Source organism: Gadus chalcogrammus, chromosome 2 (assembly GCF_026213295.1).
Source record: "Gadus chalcogrammus isolate NIFS_2021 chromosome 2, NIFS_Gcha_1.0, whole genome shotgun sequence".
In the NCBI taxonomy this organism is placed as follows: domain Eukaryota; kingdom Metazoa; phylum Chordata; class Actinopteri; order Gadiformes; family Gadidae; genus Gadus; species Gadus chalcogrammus.
The window spans coordinates 3,846,222-3,868,676 of record NC_079413.1 but is presented as its reverse complement, the minus strand read 5'-3'; the positions used below and the strand labels follow the sequence as shown (position 1 = coordinate 3,868,676).

At 56.0% G+C, this 22,455-nt stretch overlaps 2 protein-coding genes across 5 annotated transcripts; one reads left to right on the top strand and one right to left on the bottom strand.

Annotated features, from left to right (window-relative positions):
• The first annotated feature begins 321 nt into the window (after positions 1-321).
• Positions 322-19,708, top strand: cramp1 (cramped chromatin regulator homolog 1). The gene is made up of 22 exons (XM_056608551.1): positions 322-609; positions 969-1,342; positions 3,490-3,689; positions 4,676-4,829; positions 6,986-7,069; positions 7,231-7,279; positions 7,372-7,457; positions 8,811-8,934; positions 9,445-9,526; positions 9,810-10,187; positions 10,221-10,418; positions 10,650-10,727; positions 10,873-11,047; positions 11,207-11,379; positions 12,151-12,225; positions 12,990-13,071; positions 13,325-13,417; positions 14,450-14,622; positions 16,014-16,185; positions 16,871-17,038; positions 17,387-17,526; positions 17,798-19,708. Exons 1-22 carry the CDS (start codon positions 560-562, stop codon positions 17,912-17,914), a joined length of 3,225 nt encoding a protein of 1,074 aa, XP_056464526.1. The 5' UTR covers positions 322-559; the 3' UTR covers positions 17,915-19,708.
• Positions 19,026-22,447, bottom strand: dhrs7b (dehydrogenase/reductase (SDR family) member 7B). Of its 4 annotated transcripts, none has more exons than XM_056575647.1 (8): positions 22,302-22,392; positions 21,662-21,730; positions 21,171-21,347; positions 20,880-20,998; positions 20,411-20,621; positions 20,160-20,252; positions 19,925-20,077; positions 19,026-19,739 (listed from the first exon to the last, which is right to left on the bottom strand). In XM_056575647.1, the coding sequence occupies exons 3-8, from the start codon at positions 21,310-21,312 to the stop codon at positions 19,501-19,503; spliced, it is 957 nt and encodes a 318-aa protein (XP_056431622.1). In that variant the 5' UTR covers positions 21,313-21,347; positions 21,662-21,730; positions 22,302-22,392; the 3' UTR covers positions 19,026-19,500. The 4 variants fall into 4 exon arrangements, with proteins under 4 accessions (XP_056431622.1, XP_056431628.1, XP_056431614.1 ...); XM_056575653.1 differs by having other exon boundaries at positions 22,263-22,332; XM_056575639.1 differs by lacking the exon at positions 21,662-21,730 and having other exon boundaries at positions 22,302-22,447.
• Positions 22,448-22,455: the final 8 nt, after the last annotated feature.

Genomic DNA, 22,455 nt, shown 5'->3' with positions numbered 1-22,455 from the left:
GATACCAGTCGGCTCCACGTTAAGTTAGATCTCAAACTAGTCTACCATGAGTATCAGTTCAGCATTACATCCTTAAGTCTGATTAAAGTACTGCACCGTGTAGTGACAGTGCACTGGGTTCCCTTGCTGAGACAGGATACACTATTACTTTGTTATCAACCTATGTCCAGTATAATGTTTCGTTTGGTCTGAACCCTGGATTGACCGCGGTTTGATGGTGAGACCACACTCCGTGTGAAGTGCTGAATGACGTGCAATAAAACAAACGGTTCACATGCGGACCAGATAGTCTTTATAATTACAATAAACCACCAGGTCCAGTTTTATTCCCCCCAAATCAAATCTAGTGTATTTTCCCAGTGAAAACCTGGTATCGGAGAGTGTTTGATACCCAGAGTGTAAGTTAGTAGTAGTTGTGCAGAGCCTGGCTCCTCGGTGAGGGATGTCCTGACGAGGCGCTGCCCCGCCAGTCGCTCGGGGAACAGGAGAACCACCACACCGTCGCGGTCCCGATTATGCTCGATTTGATCCCGTTTTGCCCATCAAACCCGTCGGATCCATGGTGAAGAGAAAGAAGAGCTCGTCCGCCACCGAGGAGCCTGAGACCGGGTAACCTGCTCCAGAAGAAGCCCTTTATCTAAAGCTCGGAGCTCAGGCTCGTCGTCGTCTCTCAAGGCGCTAAACCCAAAGGCGCTGCATTTGAATTTAGTTGAATTTCTGTACAAATGTCATAGATTCCAACATGAGGACAACCAGCCGAACACAGCGGGCGGGTTGTACTCTGTATTTAACTCTTAATAACCAGGTAGTAAGGACTAATGTGTACGGGGTGTTGTGTTGGGATGGAGAGGGATTTGAAACAAACAGCGGCGGCCATGTTGAGTGGAGACAACGTCGTCTTTAGAAGTTAATTTAGCGCACTCTTCTCCTTTTAATGTGACATTACTTCTTTTATTGTGTTTTATTAGAATGACATTGGGCTCCAGGGAGGGGATCGGTGTCGATGGACGGAGGAATTCGTCCCGAAAGCCAGAAGGTTGTGAGGAGGAGGAGGACGGGGAGACGGGGAGCGAGGATCGCGATACAAAGGGAGACGGAGCGGAGAGCCTTCATCCATCAACCGTAGGAAGCCCGGGGCTCCCCGGCCCGGTGCCCCCCGGCCCGGTGCTGACCGAGCCCGGACCCGGCTCGGCACCACCGCCCCTAACCTCCACTGAACCCACTCCCCCGAGTCACGACCAGCATCATTTTCTCCGATCCAGCGTTCGTCCTCCGAGCAAGCGGATCCGGAAGGACTCGGTCGGCCCGGCCGGCGACGGGCCCGGTGGGTCTAGGTCCAGAGGTAAGACCGGTGATCACTTATTAATCTTGGATTTAGGGTTCATTCCCCGGTTATTACGTAGAGAATTAAGTGTATCGCAGACTGCGATTTGCTGCAATTGTCGGTGGTCGAGTACTCCCTGCGTCGGCGGGTTGTTGAGAGAACTATTGTCTGCTTGAATTGGTTCCCAGTTAAAGACAATTTTCTATATCAATATGTATAGGACAGGGAGGGAAACTTTCGAACTGAATTTAACCTTTGTACGATTTGTGCATCTGCCAGCTCGCTTTTTGCACAAATATAAAATCCTCTTAGAAAGTGCCAATGCATTGTCATATACAATAACTTGCATGTATTTGGGAGACTTTAACTACTGCAGGAAATGTCAAAGATTTGATACGAATTGTCAACATTTTGCTTATTATTTTGTAATGCAAGAAACGCATTCTTGTGGTTGTATACTTTGTAGAAATGTAGTCTTTGTAGGGTTTAAGAACACCACCATAGTCCAGATGATGTCTTCCCCATCCTCTCTGAATGCAATGCGTCTATCCATCAGACCATAGACATAGCTGGTTCATTTTATACTGACACATTTTGGGATGGAAAACCATCTCAAGGATCAGTCATCTACTACTAAGTAACTTGTGTTTGGTGAGTAGCCCTGACAGCTATGTGACCCTAAACCACTGCGCTGTGTGTACTCCTTAAGTAAAACAACTTCTGGCAATGAAGTTAAGTATTAGTGGTAGTGTGTTTTTACTGTCTTGGCAGTCAAAGCGCTCTTGCTGGCTCTCATTGACCATTGTAACTAGCTTTATTACCGAACACAAGTGTCGCAGATTAGGGACACAGTATAATTCATGCAGATAGTGTCCCTGAAGACCAGTCTAGTCACCACACAGCTATAATCCACCACACAGGACCAGTGGCTCCGTGCTGTTCTGTAAATAATATCATAATATTAGGACTCAAATATAGGTCAAACGTGTAACTTCGCTCTCTCATATATAAATATAACCAAATATAAATATTGCCATGCACTTTCTTTTGCATCTTCCTTACTTGTAAAGGAAAACTTTTACCGGCAGACCTTAGAACAAGATTTTTCTCTCACAACGTTTGTTTTTGAAGTTTGTTGGAACTAATCCATCTAACTAGCTCCATGCTGCTCTCCTCTGATACTACTGAACTAATCCATCTAACTAGCTCCATGCTGCTCTCCTCTGATACTACTGAACTAATCCATCTAACTAGCTCCATGCTGCTCTCCTCTGATACTACTGAACTAATCCATCTAACTAGCTCCATGCTGCTCTGCTGTGATGCTACTTAACTAGTACGTCTAACTAGCTCCATGATAACTAGCTTCCCTGGACTGTGCACGCCAGTTTCTTCATCCTAATTCAGTTTGGTCTCTGGTGGCGCTGTTGGGGGGTTCTGCGGTTCCCCACGGCAGTTTGGGTCAAGTTATTCCAGAAGGGAGGGAGGAACGATGACCTGATTCTGGGGGTAGGAAGGTGGACTTAGGGGGTCAACAGAGGGGTCAACAGAGGGGTCAACAGAGGGGTCAACAGAGGGGTCAACGGCTGCACGTCAAGGTGTTGTTTCATGCGTTTTGCATCGCTAGTGTTGGGGCCAGTTTCTGTAAGCCATTCCCGGTTTGTGCAGATAAAGGGAAGCGAAGGTTCATGTTGTGGACGGCGTATCGCTGGCTCGTCTGCTGCTGTCTGCTGGGGTTGTGGGCTGTGGTTTGGCTCTTCGAGGGCCTCCTTGTTTCAAGTTGTTTTGGATCGGTGCACGCTTTTGGACCAGGCTGAAGAAGCCCCATGATTGCTTCCATCTCCCCTCTGGAACCTCTGGCAGAGCTGACGGGCGCAGGCGAGATCTGTCCGTGTGCACCCTGATGGTTCTGGCTGTGTCTTTACTGCTGTGTCTCTCGGTCGGGTTGTCGTTCAGACATGGCCTCCCTAGACGAGAGGAAACAGGTCTCAAATGTGTCATTTTTAAAGTGCGTTTCATATCATTTTTCGCATTGTGTGTGTGTGTGTGTGTGTGTGTGTGTGTGTGTGTGTGTGTGTGTGTGTGTGTGTGTGTGTGTGTGTGTGTGTGTGTGTGTGTGTGTGTGTGTGTGTGTGTGTGTGTGTGTGTTGTCCCCTCCCTCCAAGGTGCAGAGGGTGGCTCCTCCTCCCAGGGCGCCTCGGGGCCGTCCGGCTCGGCTGCGGGGGCCGCGGCCGGGGGGGTGTCGAAGGCGTCCCGGGGCCCGGCCGACAAAGAGGAGCAGGCGGGGAACCAGAAGAGGGCCCGGCGCCAGTGGGAGTCCTGGAGCGCAGAGGACAAGAACAGCTTCTTCGAGGGGCTGTACGAGGTAGGCTGCTTCTTTAGGGGCTGTACGGTAGGCTGCTTCTTTAGAGGCTGTACGGTAGGTAGGCTGCTTCTTTAGAGGCTGTACGGTAGGCTGCTTCTTTAGGGGCTGTATGAGGTAGACTGCTTCTTTAGAGGCTGTACGGTAGGCTGCTTCCTTACAGTCTGTACGGTAGGCTGCTTCTTTAGGGGCTGTACGGTAGGCTGCTTCTTTAGAGGCTGTACGGTAGGTAGGCTGCTTCTTTAGGGGCTGTACGGTAGGCTGCTTCTTTAGGGGCTGTACGGTAGGCTGCTTCTTTAGGGGCTGTACGGTAGGCTGCTTCCTTACAGACTGTACGGTAGGCTGCTTCTTTAGGGGCTGTACGGTAGGCTGCTTCCTTACAGTCTGTACGGTAGGCTGCTTCTTTAGGGGCTGTACGGTAGGCTGCTTCTTTAGGGGCTGTACGGTAGGCTGCTTCTTTAGGGGCTGTACGGTAGGCTGCTTCTTTAGGGGCTGTACGAGGTAGGCTGCTTCTTTAGGGGCTGTACGGTAGGCTGCTTCTTTAGGGGCTGTACGGTAGGCTGCTTCTTTAGGGGCTGTACGAGGTAGGCTGCTTCTTTAGAGGCTGTACGAGGTAGGCTGCTTCCTTACAGTCTGTACGGTAGGCTGCTTCTTTAGGGGCTGTACGGTAGGCTGCTTCCTTGCTGCTTCTTCGAGGGGATTATTATTGAAGAAGACTAAAACACTGGAGATCAGTCTTTCTAGCCTTACAGTAAATTGTCCCACATGCTATTCTCTCAACTTATCTGTGTTAATATTTCACAACATATTGGATCTTTTCTGTGTATTTTTGACTCCTGCTGCCCAGTCTTAAGGGAATTCTATTGTCTTGGTTTCAAGACGATGGCCAAACCAAAGTCTTTGAGGCAGCCTGTGTGACGCCTCCTCCCTCCTCCCTCCTCCCTCCTCCCTCCTCCCTCCTCCCTCCTCCCTCCTCCCTCCTCCCCCAGCATGGGAAGGACTTTGAGGCCATCCAGAACAACATCGCCATGAAGTACAAGAAGAGGGGCAAGCCGGCCAACATGGTGAAGAACAAGGAGCAGGTCCGCCACTTCTACTACCGCACCTGGCACAAGATCTCCAAACACATCGACTTCGCCAATGGTGAGTGTTCACCCCCAGAGGCTCCAGGGCCCCCACTCCCCCAGAGACCCCAGTCTCCCCCCTGAATGTCGAGGTTCAGACATCAGCGTTCACCTAGACTCTGCTTCGCCCCCCCCCTTATATCTATAACTCTTTATCGTCCCCCACTGGGATCATTGTGATTGGACATTAGTGAGACAGAAAGCATGTGACAGAAAGAACTCTGTCCAGTCTAGTCTCCAGCAGGGGGTGCTGCAGTGTTCTAGGTGATGGGGGTCATGGGAACGTGTGCCTTGTGCAGAGCGTTATGACCGAGATAAAGAGCGATGTACAAACCGGGACCTGGACTGTTGACCGTCTCACCGTGGGTCCTCTGCACCAGGGCCGTGCGTGGTGATGAGCTGCAGCGTGCGTGGTGAAGAGCTGCAGCGTGGTGAAGAGCTGCAGCGTGGTGAAGAGCTGCAGCGTGGTGATGAGCTGTAGCGTGGTGGTGATGAGCTGCAGCGTGGTGATGAGCTGCAGCGTGGTGATGAGCTGCAGCGTGGTGATGAGCTGTAGCGTGCGTGGTGATGAGCTGCAGCGTGGTGATGAGCTGCAGCGTGCGTGGTGATGAGCTGCAGCGTGGTGATGAGCTGCAGCGTGGTGATGAGCTGCAGCGTGCGTGGTGATGAGCTGCAGCGTGCGTGGTGATGAGCTGTAGCGTGCGTGGTGATGAGCTGTAGCGTGGTGATGAGCTGCAGCGTGGTGATGAGCTGCAGCGTGCGTGGTGATGAGCTGCAGCGTGGTGATGAGCTGCAGCGTGCGTGGTGATGAGCTGCAGCGTGGTGATGAGCTGCAGCGTGGTGATGAGCTGCAGCGTGCGTGGTGATGAGCTGTAGCGTGGTGATGAGCTGTAGCGTGCGTGGTGATGAGCTGTACCGTGCGTGGTGATGAGCTGCAGCGTGGTGATGAGCTGCAGCGTGCGTGGTGAAGAGCTGCAGCGTGCGTGGTGATGAGCTGCAGCGTGGTGATGAGCTGCAGCGTGCGTGGTGAAGAGCTGCAGCGTGCGTGGTGATGAGCTGCAGCGTGCGTGGTGATGAGCTGCAGCGTGGTGATGAGCTGTGGTGATGAGCTGCAGCGTGCGTGGTGAAGAGCTGCAGCGTGCGTGGTGATGAGCTGCAGCGTGGTGATGAGCTGTGGTGATGAGCTGCAGCGTGCGTGGTGAAGAGCTGCAGCGTGCGTGGTGATGAGCTGCAGCGTGCGTGGTGATGAGCTGCAGCGTGCGTGGTGACGAGCTGCAGCGTGCGTGGTGATGAGCTGCAGCGTGCGTGGTGATGAGCTGCAGCGTGCGTGGTGACGAGCTGCAGCGTGCGTGGTGATGAGCTGCAGCGTGCGTGGTGATGAGCTGCAGCGTGCGTGGTGATGAGCTGCAGCGTGCGTGGTGACGAGCTGCAGCGTGCGTGGTGATGAGCTGCAGCGTGGTGATGAGCTGCAGCGTGGTGATGAGCTGTGGTGATGAGCTGCAGCGTGCGTGGTGATGAGCTGTGGTGATGAGCTGCAGCGTGCGTGGTGACGAGCTGCAGCGTGCGTGGTGATGAGCTGTGGTGATGAGCTGCAGCGTGCGTGGTGATGAGCTGCAGCGTGGTGATGAGCTGCAGCGTGCGTGGTGATGAGCTGCAGCGTGCGTGGTGATGAGCTGCAGCGTGGTGATGAGCTGCAGCGTGGTGATGAGCTGCAGCGTGCGTGGTGATGAGCTGCAGCGTGGTGATGAGCTGCAGCGTGCGTGGTGATGAGCTGCAGCGTGCGTGGTGATGAGCTGCAGCGTGGTGATGAGCTGTAGCGTGCGTGGTGATGAGCTGCAGCGTGCGTGGTGATGAGCTGCAGCGTGCGTGGTGATGAGCTGCAGCGTGGTGATGAGCTGCAGCGTGCGTGGTGATGAGCTGCAGCGTGCGTGGTGATGAGCTGCAGCGTGCGTGGTGATAAGGTGTAGCGTGCGTGGTGATGAGCTGTAGCGTGGTGATGAGCTGCAGCGTGCGTGGTGATGAGCTGTAGCGTGGTGGTGATGAGCTGCAGCGTGGTGGTGATGAGCTGCAGCGTGCGTGGTAATAAGGTGTAGCGTGCGTGGTGACGAGCTGCAGCGTGCGTGGTGACGAGCTGTAGCGTGCGTGGTGACGAGCTGTAGCGTGTCCTCTGTGCAGTGTACACCCGGGTGCTGAAGAAGTCGTCCCAGGAGCTGTACGGACTCATCTGCTACGCCGAGCTGCGCAAGAAAGTAGGAGGACGTGAGTGGAGCCGCCTCTAGTGGAGACGGAAGAGCGTCACGCTGCTGGGCACTGGGATCGGTCCTGAAGCACTGGGATCGGTCCTGAAGCACTGGGATCGGTCCTGAAGCACGCCTTGTTATTCACACTGCTCTCTCTCTCCTTCTCTCTCCCCCCCACAGTCATGGACGATAAGAATGTGACAAAGCTCAACGAGCTCATCCAGAATGGGTAAGTGTGTGTGTGCGTGTGTGTGTGTGTGTGTGTGTCCGTGCCCCCCCCCCCCCCCCCCCCCCAGTAACAGCTCCTGTGTGTCTGAGCAGGGCCACCACAGTGCGCTCCAAGGGAAGGAACCTGCGGATCAAAGCCCCCATGTGCCGGGCCCTGAAGAAGCTGTGTGACCCAGACGGTGAGCATGAGGACGCGTTGAAACTCCTCCCCCCACCCTAACCCCCCTCAACCCCCCCCCCCCCCTTGGTGACGGTTCCTGGGTTCCACTGGTAGCCGATGAGAGAGAGGCGCGAGGACATCCCAGCTTGGTGTTCTCCCGTGTCAGTGCAGCATGGTGCAGGCTGTGTGTGTGAAGGACTGCTGAGCAGGTGCAGGGACCAGAGACTGGGTGGTAGTAGTGACGGGACTGTGTGTTAATTCAGTGTGGTGTAAAGGGAGGGAGTGAAACCGTCTCACAGCATTGAGCACCGAATGGGGGGGACGGACAATGCCACCATAAAAGCCCCCCTATTTGATCACTTCCTGGGACGAGGGGTGGTCTGTCCGTGCTCCAGGGAGAAACCATCCATCCGTCTGAAAGGGCGATGCATGTCAGCCTGGGTTCATCAGGGGGGTGGAGGTCAGCGGAGATCCCAGGGTGCCACAGCCTTTCTCTGGTGTCCTGGTCTCTGTCCTGGGGTCTGGCCAGCCTGGGTTCATCAGGGGGATGGAGGTCAGCAGAGATCCCAGGGTGCCACAGCCTTTCTCTGGTGTCCTGGTCTCTGTCCTGGGGTCTGGCCGTCTGGGTTTACCGTCGGAGCTCCGGATGTAATGGTCTGTTATGGATGTTCAGAGGAACCAGGAACAACAGCAGAGGGGAGGCCCTCCGCTGTAGCGCCCCCTGTAGGACACTACCTCGGCTCGCTTCCCCTAAATAACTTCTGCGTCAGCCTGACAATAATAGTATTTACTGCCGCAAAGAATCTCGCTAGTTGGTGAATGTTTCCAGATCTTTCTATCTCCTATTGAGTGCATTGAGTGTTGCTTGCTCTTTAAAGATCTCCTATTATACTACTTTTCTGGTCTTTATTTCTTATTAATGACTCCTATAGAGCAACCTGACACGAATCACAGCACAAAAAACAATTTCGATTTTCGGGAAACTCTTCCTCTCTTCTGGGCGCTTTCAGCATTCTCTGTCAACACTCGGCTTCGTCCTTCTCCGCCCCCTCGCCCTCCTCCTGCCAACCCCACTCCGTTGTGATTGGTTACCTTCCGGAAGAGCATGTTGCAGCATTACCATACATGGAAAATCTATTGTTCTGAGATTTGAACAAGTGAATGGCGACCGACGTCCCTATTGTTTAGCGCTCTGTACAGCCACCCCAGAATACGTCTAAATGCATGTACACTTTAGTATGGTTAAACACGACTATAAATCATTATAACAACGTTTATAGGTCATAAAAGTCGAAAAAGCATAATAGGTGCTCTGTAATGTGTGACAGAGTGTATTGAGTGTATTGAGCCTCATGGTGTCGTCCCCCCCCAGGGATGAGTGAGGAGGAGGACCAGAGGCCCGCCCGCCTCCCCCTGAAGGTGGCCGTGGAGCTGCAGCCGCGCACCAACCACTCCTGGGCCCGCGTCCAGAGCCTGGCCCACAACCCGCGCCTCAGGTCAGCGGCGGGGGGCTCTAGCACTACACACCCGTTACTCACTACCAACCCACACGAGGAGCGCAGAGGAAGGCACCTTGAACTGTTCGACCGCTCACGTGTGATGCTGCTCCTCAACCACCGAGTCTCGAGTTTAGAAAGCAGAAACCTCGCCGATCTCTGACGATGGAGACGGTGAAGTTAGTGTAACAAGACCCCCCGTGTATCAGGCCTTAGACTGGGCTGTGTGGTCCCTGGGCCGTAGTACCGGCCGGGGGTCTTGTCTCTCCTCAGTGTCCCTAACCTTACCAGAGGCTTTCTGCAATTAATGCATATTGTCTTGATATTTCTTTGTTTGTGTTTTATTTACTTTTAAACTGACTCTTTGCTGTTGGTGTTCGTTGTATACACAATTGACCTGCAAAAATTGTGCATGGTTCCATATGTTATATTATATATATTATATTATAGCCCATTGAGCTGCCTGCGTGTCTGGACTGCGCTCTAAACCTCGCCCTGTCCCTCCCCCAGGATGATGGTGGAGCTCCACCGCACGGTGGCCAGCCTCATCGAGTACCTGAAGCACAAGTGGGCCTTCCACGACGAGCGCATCGTATCCTCACGCCCGTACCGCTCCACGGCCAGGGGGGGTTGAACCCGGGGGGGGGACGACGACACAGGGGGGCTGACCCCTGACCCCTGACCCCCGGACGTCTGGGAGGAGCTGGGGGGGCTTTGGGAATTACTAATCCTGGTCCTATCCGAAGGCTTTGATAGAATCTGTTTTTGAGAGAAGGTTAACCGTTCCAATGATCTCTTAAAGTCCCGGGCAGGGCCGGGCATCACGTACCCCCTCGCCCCCCCTCTGTGTTTCCACTCCTTGACCCCGCCCCTAGCTGAAGAGTCTGCGTGAGCGGGAGGCTCTGGAGGGCCCCGCGGGCCCCGGGCCCACCCCCCCGGGCCGGCCCCGGGCGGAGGAGCTGTTCCTGTACCCGGCGGAGTGCAGCACGGTGACGGCGCTGCCGGGGGTGGCCCGCGTGGTGCACTCCAAGGCCTCGTGCACCGTGCACTGGCAGGAGAGCGGCCGGGCGCGGCCCGGGGGGGGGGCGCGCCCCGGGGCCAAGGACCTGCAGGCTGCCCAGATCCTGGGCATCCACGGCCCTGCCCCGCCGCCCCGCGGTGGGCCCCGGGCCGGGCGGGGGGCCGACCCCCGGCGGGCCGAGCCCCCGCCCGCCTACGACCCGCCCGCCGAGCCGGGGGGGGAGGAGAGAAAGGCCCCGCCCCCCGGGGCCCCTCCCCCCTCCCAGACGAGCTCGGGGCCCAAGGTGGAGGCGGGGAACGGGGAGGGGCCCGACGCCGGGGCCGGCCCCCCCGAGGAGGCGGGCGGCGGGCCCCCGGGTGCCACCTCGCCCGGTCCGGAGAGGCGCCCCTGCGGCGGCGTGGAGGACACGCCCGCCGCCGCCGCCACCGCCGCCGCCCCCTCCCCGGACGCCAAGCCCCCGGGGGCCCGCGGCGAGGAGGGCGGGGCCCCGCGGCCCCCCAGCGCGCTGGAGGAGAAGGAGCGGCTGGCGGAGGCCATCCGGGAGGGGGGCTGGAGCGTGGGGGGGGCGGACGGCGTGACGCTGGCGGAGCTCTACCTGATGCTGGGGCGGCCAAGCAAGCTGCAGCTGGAGTACGAGTGGCAGCCGGCCCCGCCCCCCCCTGACCCCGCCCCCGCCGGCCCCCCCGCCCCTCAGCCACGCCCCCCCAGCGCCAACCGGGTGCTGCGCTGCCTCCTGAGGCTGGTGGCCACCGAGGTCAACCCCAAGCCGCTGGTACGTACTGGGGGGTACTGGGTGGGACTGGTTTGGACTGGTTGTACTGGTACTGTTGTACTGGGTTGGACTGGTTGTACTGGTACTGTTGTACTTGTTGCTGGGTTGGCCTGACCCCTGTCCTGTGTTCCCCCCCCCCCTCCAGGCTCCAGAGCAGGGCTCCAGCGCCCCGTCGCCCCTCAAGCTGCCCCAGGAGGAGCAGAGCGGGGCCCTCACCCCCCCGGGGAAGGGGCCCGCCCCCGCCGTCCGCAGCCCGGGCTGTGGCCGCCATCCCCCCTCCCTGCGGGGGCCCAAGGCCCTCCTGCCCAACGCCGCCGCCGGTAGGTCACGCGATTTCAACGTTGACCAAAATAATCGTGATTATGATTTGTCCCGTAACCGATCAGCCCTACCTGAGGCGCTGCCCCCGTCCATGAGATGATACACACGTCATTATGCTAACCGTACACTCAGTCCCGTGCTGCTCTCTCCCTCCACAGGGGGGCGCCACCTGCCCCGCTCCCTGCTGGGCGCGGCGCCGGGCGGGGACCTGGAGGGCGGCGTGTTCGCCATCCCCACCACGCTGCCGCCCAACAGCTCCCGACACTCCCGCATGTTCTCCCCCAACAAGGAGGCGCAGCTGGCCTTCAGGCAGCAGCTGGACTCCATCAGCGTAAGGACCCCCCCCCCCCCCATAAGCACCCTGTTCTCCCACCCCTCAAGTCCTCACACAGATTCAGTTTGTTTTACAATCATAGCAATAATTATAATTAATAATTAAAATATCAAATGTCTGTGAGCAGATAAAAGCTTTCAGTGTTCCGAACCCAATTGATAACGTGGTGGACTGATGAACGCTGTGACTGGGTGGCTGTCCTGTAGTGGTACTGTCCCGTAGTGGTACTGTCCCGTAGTGGTACTGTCCTGTAGTGGTACTGTCCTGTAGTGGTACTGTCCTGTAGTGGTACTGTCCTGTAGTGGTACTGTCCTGTAGTGGTACTGTCCTGTAGTGGTACTGTCCTGTAGTGGTACTGTCCTGTAGTGGTAGTGGTACTGTCCCGTAGTGGTACCGTCCCGTAGTGGTACTGTCCCGTAGTGGTACTGTCTTGTAGAGGTACTGTCCTGTAGTGGTACTGTCCTGTAGTGGTACTGTCCCGTAGTGGTACTGTCCCGTAGTGGTACTGTCCTGTAGTGGTACTGTCCTGTAGTGGTACCGTCCCGTAGTGGTACTGTCCTGTAGTGGTACTGTCCTGTAGTGGTACTGTCCTGTAGTGGTACTGTCCTGTAGTGTAGTGGTACTGTCCCGTAGTGGTACTGTCCTGTAGTGGTACTGTCCTGTAGTGGTACTGTCCTGTAGTGTAGTGGTACTGTCCTGTAGTGGTACTGTCCTGTAGTGGTACTGTCCTGTGGTCGGCTGAAGGCTGACGGTGTCTCCCCACTCCAGATGCAGTCCGATCTGTTCCTGGCCAAGCAGAAGAAACCACGCAGCAGACAACTCCGCAAGCCGCTGGTGGTTCAGGTGAGACGCGCCCTCCACTCTGAGCAGGCTCAGGACGGGTCAGCTGGGACACGCCCTCCACTCTGAGCAGGCTCAGGACGGGTCAGCTGGGACACGCCCTCCGCTCTGAGCAGGCTCAGGACGGGTCAGCTGGGACACGTCCTGCACTCTGAGCAGGCTCAGGACGGGTCAGCTGGGACACGCCCTCCGCTCTGAGCAGGCTCAGGACGGGTCAGCTGGGACACGTCCTCCGCTCTGAGCAGGCTCAGGACGGGTCAGCTGGGACACGTCCTCCACTCTGAGCAGGCTCAGGACGGGTCAGCTGGGACACGCCCTCCGCTCTGAGCAGGCTCAGGACGGGTCAGCTGGGACACGCCCTCCGCTCTGAGCAGGCTCAGGACGGGTCAGCTGGGACACGTCCTCCGCTCTGAGCAGGCTCAGGACGGGTCAGCTGGGACACGCCCTCCACTCTGAGCAGGCTCAGGACGGGTCAGCTGGGACACGCCCTCCACTCTGAGCAGGCTCAGGACGGGTCAGCTGGGACACGCCCTCCGCTGTAAAGAAGAGTGTTCACTCATAATGTCAGCCTCAAAGATTAAAATGTGTTCCCGCTGGCGCCAGGGCAGCAGTGCCCGTTACAGCTCCGTGTACCCGCCCTACCTATGGTCTCCTCTCTCCATCTACCCGCATGGGTCCAAAGCAGAGAAGAATGTCCCCCTAAAAGGGAGGAATAAAGGATAACTTACCTTAACTTAACTTGGTACAACGTCTCTCTGTGTCCTCAGAGGACCCTGCTGCCGCGGACCACCGGGGACACGCCCCCCCACGTCTGCTCCTTCTCCATCCTGTCCAACTCCCCCGCCGCAGGTACAGGGGGCGGGACTTCCTGCTGGGCTCAGACCGGTAGCACCTGAAGCTCCGGATGGCCTTCTGTTTTCTTCTCTATCCTTTGTTTGTTGGTTTGTTGGTTTGTTGGTTTGTTGGTTTGTTGGTTTGTTGGTTTGTTGGTTTGTCTGTTGGTTTGTTTTACCGTTTCTTTCTTCTTCTTTTCATCCTTCTTTCCTTCTTGCTTCCTTCCTTCCTTCCTTGGCTCAACCTCACTTCCTGTTTCTTCCGACAGGAACCGGCTCCTTCCGGCCAATCCAGACGCGCCTGGCCCCCACGTCCCGCCCCCTCCCCTCCAAAGCGTCTCCCGCCAACCCCAGCCTCTCACGTACGAGCAGCATGAACCCTCATGTGTTCATACATCATCCTGGAACCCCAACTCATGTGTTCATACATCATCCTGGAACCACACCTCATGTGTTCATACATCATACTGGAACCACACCTCATGTGTTCATACATGGAGCCACACCTCATGTGTTCATACATGGAACCCCACCTCATGTGTTCATACATGGAACCACACCTCATGTGTTCATACATCATCCTGGAACCACACCTCATGTGTTCATAAATCATACTGGAACCCCACCTCATGTGTTCATACATCATCCTGGAACCACACCTCATGTGTTCATACATCATCCTGGAACCACACCTCATGTGTTCATACATCATACTGGAACCACACCTCATGTGTTCATACATGGAGCCACACCTCATGTGTTCATACATCATACTGGAACCACACCTCATGTGTTCATACATCATACTGGAACCACACCTCATGTGTTCATACAACATACTGGAGCCACACCTCATGTGTTCATACACTCATGGAGCCACACCTCATGTGTTCATACATGGAGCCACACCTCATGTGTTCATACATGGAGCCACACCTCATGTGTTCATACACATGGAGCCACACCTCATGTGTTCATACATGGAGCCACACCTCATGTGTTTATACATGGAGCCACACCTCATGTGTTCATACACATGGAGCCACACCTCATGTGTTCATACATGGAGCCACACCTCATGTGTTCATACATGGAGCCACACCTCATGTGTTCATACATGGAGCCACACCTCATGTGTTCATACATGGAGCCACACCTCATGTGTTCATACATGGAGCCACACCTCATGTGTTCATACATGGAGCCACACCTCATGTGTTCATCCATGGAGCCACACCTCATGTGTTCATACATGGAACCACACCTCATGTGTTCATACATGGAGCCACACCTCATGTGTTCATACATTACATTCACACTACATCCCAATGATTTGCTTTATTATTATCATTATTATTAACATTATTGTTAATATTCTGCGCTTCATTTCTTAGGTGCGATCGACCTGGCAGCCAAGTCTGCAGGCATCATCCCGGCCAGCCCCTCCAGGGAGGGGTCCTCGGACCTGGGGGGCCACGCCCTGCTGGACCCCGCGGCCGGGGGCGACGGGGACCTCCGCCCGGACCTCCGCCCGGACCCCGGCCTGCTGCAGCACAACGGCCCCGAGGTAGGGCTGCCCCGGGCCCCCAGGCCGCCGGGCCTGCTGTAGCCGGACCCAGCTCGGTCGCGACCATCGGGCCACAGTTCAAACGACTCTGTACGCCATTGGCTGCTTGCCGTCGCTTCCCTGTCGTCATTGTGTTAAACCAGCCAATAGCCAGGGTACTAGGTCGTACCTGTAGTGAGGCTGGGGGGCAACCCAGTGCACTAGGTCGTACCTGTAGTGAGGCTGGGGGGCGACCCAGTGCACTAGGTCGTACCTGTAGTGAGGCTGGGGGGCGACCCAGTGCACTAGGTCGTACCTGTAGTGAGGCTGGGGGGCGACCCAGGGTACTAGGTCGTACCTGTAGTGAGGCTGGGGGGCGACCCAGGGTACTAGGTCGTACCTGTAGTGAGGCTGGGGGGCGACCCAGTGCACTAGGTCGTACCTGTAGTGAGGCTGGGGGGCGACCCAGTGCACTAGGTCGTACCTGTAGGTGAAGCTGGGCGATTCATTGATTTTTAATCGTAATTCGAATTCAGCGTAAAATGTCAACATGGCAGCAGGCGCCGAAAAAAGTGAGTGTTTAGAGTTTGCCCTAAAGTCTGTAGAAACCAAATTGAGCTTTTCTTAATCATTGTTAAGGTGCGTTCACACCAAACGCGAAGGGGCGATACGATCCAATACATAGTGGACCTAGAGACGCGACTCGGGCGAATTATTCGCCAGAGAAAACCGGCGACAAGTTTTGATTTGTCGCGGCACACTTTCGCCCGGCACAGGCGAGCGCTTTCGCGAGGATTTGTAGCGCGACAAATCGCTCAAGTTGAAATATTTCAACTTTGCCGCGACATTCGCGTGAAGACAGCCAATCAGCGTTCAACAGCGTGGCCACTGAGTGACATGTGCAACGTAACAGCCAATCAGCGTTCAACAGCGTGGCCACTGAGTGACATGTGCAACGTAACAGCCAATCAGCGTTCAACAGCGTGGCCACTGAGTGACATGTGCAACGTAACAGCCAATCAGCATTCAACAGCGTGGCCACTGAGTGACATGTGCAACGTAACAGCCAATCAGCGGTCAACCGTTCCCTGCAGTGCAGTCCGGGGTAGACCGCAGCAAATGCGCCGGACAAAACTTGCACAGCGACAGTTTATGATTTGTCACGCTACAATGCTTGGGCGACAACGTGAACGGGCGACAAATGTGTCTTTTGGTGCAAACGCATCTTTAATCTTCAAATAAAATCAAAACTTAAAAAATATATATATATTAGTCATTTATAGAAAAGAAATAGATCAATCTGGTTTGGTTTGAGGTGGTGGTAGATTCTACATGAGAGCGCCCGGCCCCAGCTCCTACTACTGGGGGGCGTAGGGTGGAGCGGCCCCCTCTAACCCCCCCTGTCCCTGCAGAGCGGGCCCCCTCCCCCCAGGGGCCGGGACCCCGTCCTGCCCCCGCCCAGCGTGGCCTCCCTCCTGGACATCTCCCTCCCCGGCCCCCCCGAGGAGAGCATGCCGCCGGGGGACGGCCACGCCCACATCAGCGACTCCATCATCGAGCTGGCCATCAACTCCTCCCACTTCGGTAGGACACACACACACACACACACACACACACACACACACACACACACACACACACACACACACACACACACACACACACACACACACACACACACACACCCTGCTGTAGCCCTGAGTCCAATGGTGATGGGGATGAACAACATGTAGCGTCCAGACCGGCTGCAGTCTAGAACCCTGTCTGGGTTCTGTGGGGACCCCCTGGGTTCTGTTGGGGACCCCCTGTGTTCTGTTGGGGACCCCCTGGGTTCTGTTGGGGACCCCCTGGGTTCTGTGGGGACCCCCTGGGTTCTGTGGGGACCCCCTGGGTTCTGTTGGGGACCCCCTGGGTTCTGTTGGGGACCCCCTGGGTTCTGTGGGGACCCCCTGGGTTCTGTTGGGGACCCCCTGGGTTCTGTTGGGGACCCCCTGGGTTCTGTTGGGGACCCCCTGGGTTCTGTTGGGGACCCCCTGGGTTGTGTGGGGACCCCCTGGGTTCTGTGGGGACCCCCTGGGTTGTGTGGGGACCCCCTGGGTTGTGTGGGGACCCCCTGGGTTCTGTTGGGGACCCCCTGGGTTCTGTGGGGACCCCCTGGGTTGTGTGGGGGACCCCCTGGGTTGTGTGGGGACCCCCTGGGTTGTGTGGGGACCCCCTGGGTTCTGTGGTGCAGGTGTTGAGTGCTCTCCCCCCCCCCCCCCCCCCCCAGGTGAGGACTCCGCCCTGTCCTCCACCAAGCTGGGCTCCAGTAACGGCTCCAAGCTGCTGGCGGCGTCGCCCCCCGGCAGCCCCTCCCACGGCTGGATCCCCTCGCCCAGCCACGACCCCCAGTGGTACCCCAGCGACTCCTCAGACTCCACGCTGGGCTGCCTGCTCTGTGAGTGTGTGTGTGTGTGTGTGTGTGTGTGTGTGTCTGTGTGTCCCTCGATGGAATTGTTATGACAGAACGTGAGGTGTATCATGATTTCAGTTTTATTAGTTTTTCTTCGTTCAATAAAATCGAACAAAGTGAGCTCACTTTGAAATGAGCAGGACTGCATCATACTGGGTAGACTGGTGTCTCCCAGAGCCTCCTCCTGGTACCAGACCCCCCCCCAGCTCCTCCCCCCTCCCAGACCCTCCCCCCCTCCCAGACCCTCCCCCCCTCCAAGCTCCTCCCCCCTCCTGGTACCAGCCCCCCCCCCCAGCTCCTCCCCCAGTACCAGCCCCTCTCTCTGCCCCCCAGCCAGCCTGGTGTCTCCTGATAAGGGGCGCCGGCCGTGCCCCTCCGGGCCCTCCAGCGGGACGGCCCTGCTGGGGCCCAGCCTCCTGGACTGCAACTCCCACGACTCCTTCCAGTCCCGGGGCCTCCCGGACGTGGCCGAGGTGAGGATGGGATGCTGGTGTGACGCCGGTGTGACGCCGGTGTGATGCTAGTGTGATTTTGGAGTGATGTTGGTGTGATGTCGGTGTGATGCTAGTGTGATGTCGGTGTGATGCTAGTGTGATGTCGGTGTGATGTCGGTGTGATGTCGGTGTGATGTCGGTGTGATGCTAGTGTGATGTCGGTGTGATGCTAGTGTGATGTCGGTGTGATGTTGGTGTGATGTCGGTGTGATGCTAGTGTGATGTTGATGTGATGTCTGCTGTGTGACAGATGGACAGCCAGCTGGCCTGCATGATGAGCGAGAGCAGCGTGGACTACATCGCCCGCTTCAACGACCTCGCCCAGGAGCTGGCCGTGACTGAGCCCTCACACCCTCCTCCACCCTGAGAACCACCCTCCACCCTCCACCTCCTTCAGAGTGACTTCTGTACCATCGTCACTCTGAAGGTCACATCAACACCCGGTTCCCTGGTAACATGCCAACATACCATCAGCTATTCTTCAGTTTTAAAGGTCCTACAGACCATAATAGCCACCTGCTGAACCACAGGAGGTGAGGGACAGCAGAGAGATGTTTGAGGACGGTCTCCAGCTCCAGTGAAGTGCCTCCCCCCTATTGGCTGATCAGGCCAGCGGGGACCAGCGACGGCCTTCGGCCCTCCAGCGCTCTGAATGTTGACCAGTGGTGCCACGCCCACAACACACCCCCACGTCGGGAGGCAACGAGGAGAAACAGAACGTCTCCAGGAGAGATTTGGTCTTTGTTCAGTTCCCCAGCTGAACCGATGCTTGGAGAGGACTGGATGTCTGCGCTGAGGAAACATCCTCCTCCACCCTGTGGGTTTGTGTCATCGTATCACAGCTCAGAACTCGGACCGGAGTGGGGAAGAATATGACGGACGGACAGGAAGTAGAGCCTCATCAAGGCTAGCACTCCGCTCCCGAGCCGGTGAACGATTCGATTGCGATCTGATGCAGTCTCAGTTCTGGGATAGAGCTAAAGAAATGTTTGTATTTTGATATCTGGAGTGTAGTGGGACTGGACCTTCCCTCGTATGTCTAACATACTTGCAGTCAGATGGATTTCACATAACCAGCATGAGCCAGTGCAAGTTAACTTTAGTTCATCATCTTTGCCAATGTGTTCACTTTCAAACCCATTCATTTCCAAAACGTTGTTTTTGTCAAAGGGAGTTTTTCAAAGCACTGTTGAGCCCTTTTTTGAATTTGTAACTTCTAGACGGTGAAATGTCTCGCAGCTTGGAGGCTCAGTTTAGGGCCCTTTTCTGTCCAGAGTGTAAAGAAGTTTAAAGGGAAATCAGTTCAGAGTTTTAGATTCCTGGTTCTATCAAAGGACTGGTCTGTCCATGCGTTCGGTTCCTCCGATGTTGAATTGTAAATAACGATTCCAGTATTCACTGCGCTTTTGTAACATAATGTAAATTATTTGAATTATTTATTAACAATTTCAGAAAGGTTATGTTTTAAATTAAGATGACCTCCAAAAAGCAAAGTTTGTTCAGTTTGTAAAAAGTTTTTATTCTGTATAAAATGGTTCTAAACAACATGTCTACCGTTGTGTCTAGCCTGCTAGCTGTGGATAGGAGACTAGAAAGTGAGGACATCGATATACATCTTGGGTCAGTATCTTTAATGTTTTCCACTTAAAAGCAGGACATTAGTGGCAGAACTCACGCTGTGCAGCTTTGGCGTGACCTTATCTAAAGTCCTAGTTTCAGGAAGTCTTTAGACCAACAGGATGAGCAGTCGTAGCAGTCGGTAGCGAGTGAAACCAAAGGAGATGGAGATGGAGCGGCTGACGTTGACACGAGTCACATGACTATCATGCGACGATATGATCGGTCGAGTCACATGACTCAGACCGCTCCACAGAACACGGTTAAAGGAGCACGAACATTAGACCTAGACATTAAACACACCAGTGTAGAATCGTCTCACATCAAACATGAGGTTCATGTTTCTCCACCTGCTCCACCTCCACCTCCTCCTGCTGCTTCCGGCCGCTGCTCCTTGCGAGCGCGCATGGCCATGACCTTGAAGAAGAGGGCGGGGCACAGCGTGCGCAGGTAGAGCGCCGCGGTGGCCAGCGGCCCGGCCAATAGGACGTCTTTGCTCCGCCTCCGGACCGCCTCCAGGACGGCCCGCGCCACGTCCGCGGGGTCGCGACCCATCGCCGTGGTCCGGTCCAGGACTAGAGCCGGGGGGGGGGGGGGGGGGGGGTCTATGGGTTAGGAAGGCTTGACGGTTGCTACGGTTGTTGTGTGCCCTTTGGCTCTTAAAGACACTGATGTGGGGAAGCTTTGAATGGTGCTAACTGAGCCCCCCTCTATGCTGAGCCAGCTCCTCCTCCTCCTCCTCCTCCTCCCTCCTCCTCACCTCCGTACTGCGAGCCGTCCCCCGTCATGGCGTTGCGTGACAGGTTGGTGCGGATGTACCCGGGGCTGACCACGCTGACCTCCAGCCCGTAGCGCTCCACCTCCGCCCGCAGGCAGTCGAAGTAGGCCTGGGTGGCGTGTTTGGACGCGGCGTCTGGCGGGAGAGGAGCGACGGTCAGAAACACTGGCGGGCGGCTAGCCCCGCCCCCAACACGGCACGCTCAGAGGGGACTCACAGGCCGAGCGGTGCGGGATGGCGATCCGGCCCTGGATGCTGCTGATGACCACAACATGGCCGCTCCGCCGCCGCACCATGGAGGGCAGCAGGGCTGAGGAGGGGAGGAGGGGAGGGGAGGGGAGGAGGAGGAGGTGAGGAGGGGAGGTGAGGAGCATGAAGGAGATAGCAACATAAAAACAGAAACAGAAACACAGAACGACCTGAGGAAGATCTGTCACATGATGTGTCACATGACGCGATTTAACGGACCTTGGGTCAGGGCGACGGGTCCGAAGTAGTTGGTATCCATGACGGCGCGCTGCACCGACAGGTCCGTCTCAAGGATGTTGCCGCGGTAACTGATGCCGGCGTTGTTGATGAGGACGTCGACGTTGCCGTGGAGACGCAGGATCTCCTCCGCCGCCCGCTCCACTGCCCCCGCCTCCGACAGGTCAAAGGTCACCGTGCTGGGGGGGTGGGTCTGGGGGGAGGTGACATCGTCCAGAATAAACTAACTCAGGTTACTTCACCCCCCCCCCCCACCTGTGTGTAGCCCCGCCCCCTGGTCCCTACCTGTGTGTGGCCCCGGTCCCTGGTCCCTACCTGTGTGTGGCCCCGCCCCCTGGTCCCTATCTGTGTGTGGCCGCGCCCCCTACCTGTGTGTGGCCCCGCCCCCTACCTGTGTGTGGCCCCGGTCCCTGGCCCCTACCTGTGTGTGGCCCCGCCCCCTGGTCCCTACCTGTGTGTGGCCCCGCCCCGCCGCCTCGTTAAGCTCCTCCACCGTCTCCTGCAGCCGTCCGGCGTGGCGCCCGCACAGAACCAGCCGGGCCCCCGCCGCATGGAACACACGGGCGCACTCTGCAACATCGAACATCACAACACGCAAAACATAACAATACGTAACAACATCACAACAGCACACACAACACCACAACATCCCACAGAATGTGTGCTGTGTTGGTACATCCCAACAGAGGTGTAGAACCCCCCCCCTGATCATCATGAGTTGGTTCGCCCCGCGGCCTCTGACCTCTGCCCAGCCCTGAGCTGGCCCCCGTGATGACCACCACAGAGTCCCTGACCCGGGCCCCCGGCCGGAGCCTCCGCACCATCCTGAAGAGCAGCAGGACCCCCAGGCCCCCCAGCACCAGGGAGAGGGGGCCCCCAGCCATCACACGCTCCAGGGCAGCGGCTCCACCAGCACCACCTGCAAGAGACCAGCAGGCGGCGTCACACACACACACACACACACACACACACACACACACACACACACACACACACACACACACACACACACACACACACACTTTACATGTTCTTTATCACGCGACTATATATACAGTGCTGGAGACGATCGGAGAGAAATTCGTTGTGGTTTAACAAAACACTGCCACAGTTATCTATCTTCAACAGGCTACATTGCTACCTGTTTGGTGAACCTTCTTAGTGTCAGACAGACATGGTACAGCTTTGAGGCAACTAGTCAGCTAATGCTAACCTCGGTATGAACCGACTCACCTGCTGTAGTTTAGACACACGGAGGTGACAGACACTGATGAAGAGGATCAGTTAGATCATAGGAGACGGCTGGAAAGAACACACAATTGGAATAACTACTGTTTAAAACCCGGAAGAGTTACCAGGATGCACCAGGGCGCCCCGGGAAGTGGCGCGCACTGCATTGTGGGGGTTGACGTTTTACACGTTCAGCAGTAGCATCGAACCAACATTTTTAAAAATTGAAGACTAATTTCGCATATATTTTGCTTGCACTTATTTATTATAGCATTGGTCTGGTTGTCCCTCAAATATAATCCATAGAAAAACATTATTTTGTTGGTTGTATAACCAACAAAACCGAAGGCATTTAAATGATTCCGGTAACAAGGACCACAAGGGTAAGGATCATTTCTAGCAACAAATGACTTAAAATATATATTTATTTAATCTCTGAATTTATTGCTTTCACTGTAGAATCCAACATTCATTATTCAAATTGCCACTGTATAGGTCTATACGACAAGTTATTGACCGCGGCATACCAATGCCCGAAACAGATATTATTTTAGAGTGGTGACGGCCAAACAAGTCACTAAAGTACATTTTTCTAACTTTCTACCTTATGGAGGTTATGTAGACGCGTTCACCCGTTTCTCACCAGAGCAAGGAGCGAGGGAGGCTTGCGTGGAGACCACCGTATCATCCACGGCCCCTCTTACAAAATAAGAGCGGAAAATAATAAATCCCGAAGGAACGCGAAATTGTATCGTTAAAGAACTGAAGGCAATCACACACTGCCATTTCACGGTGAT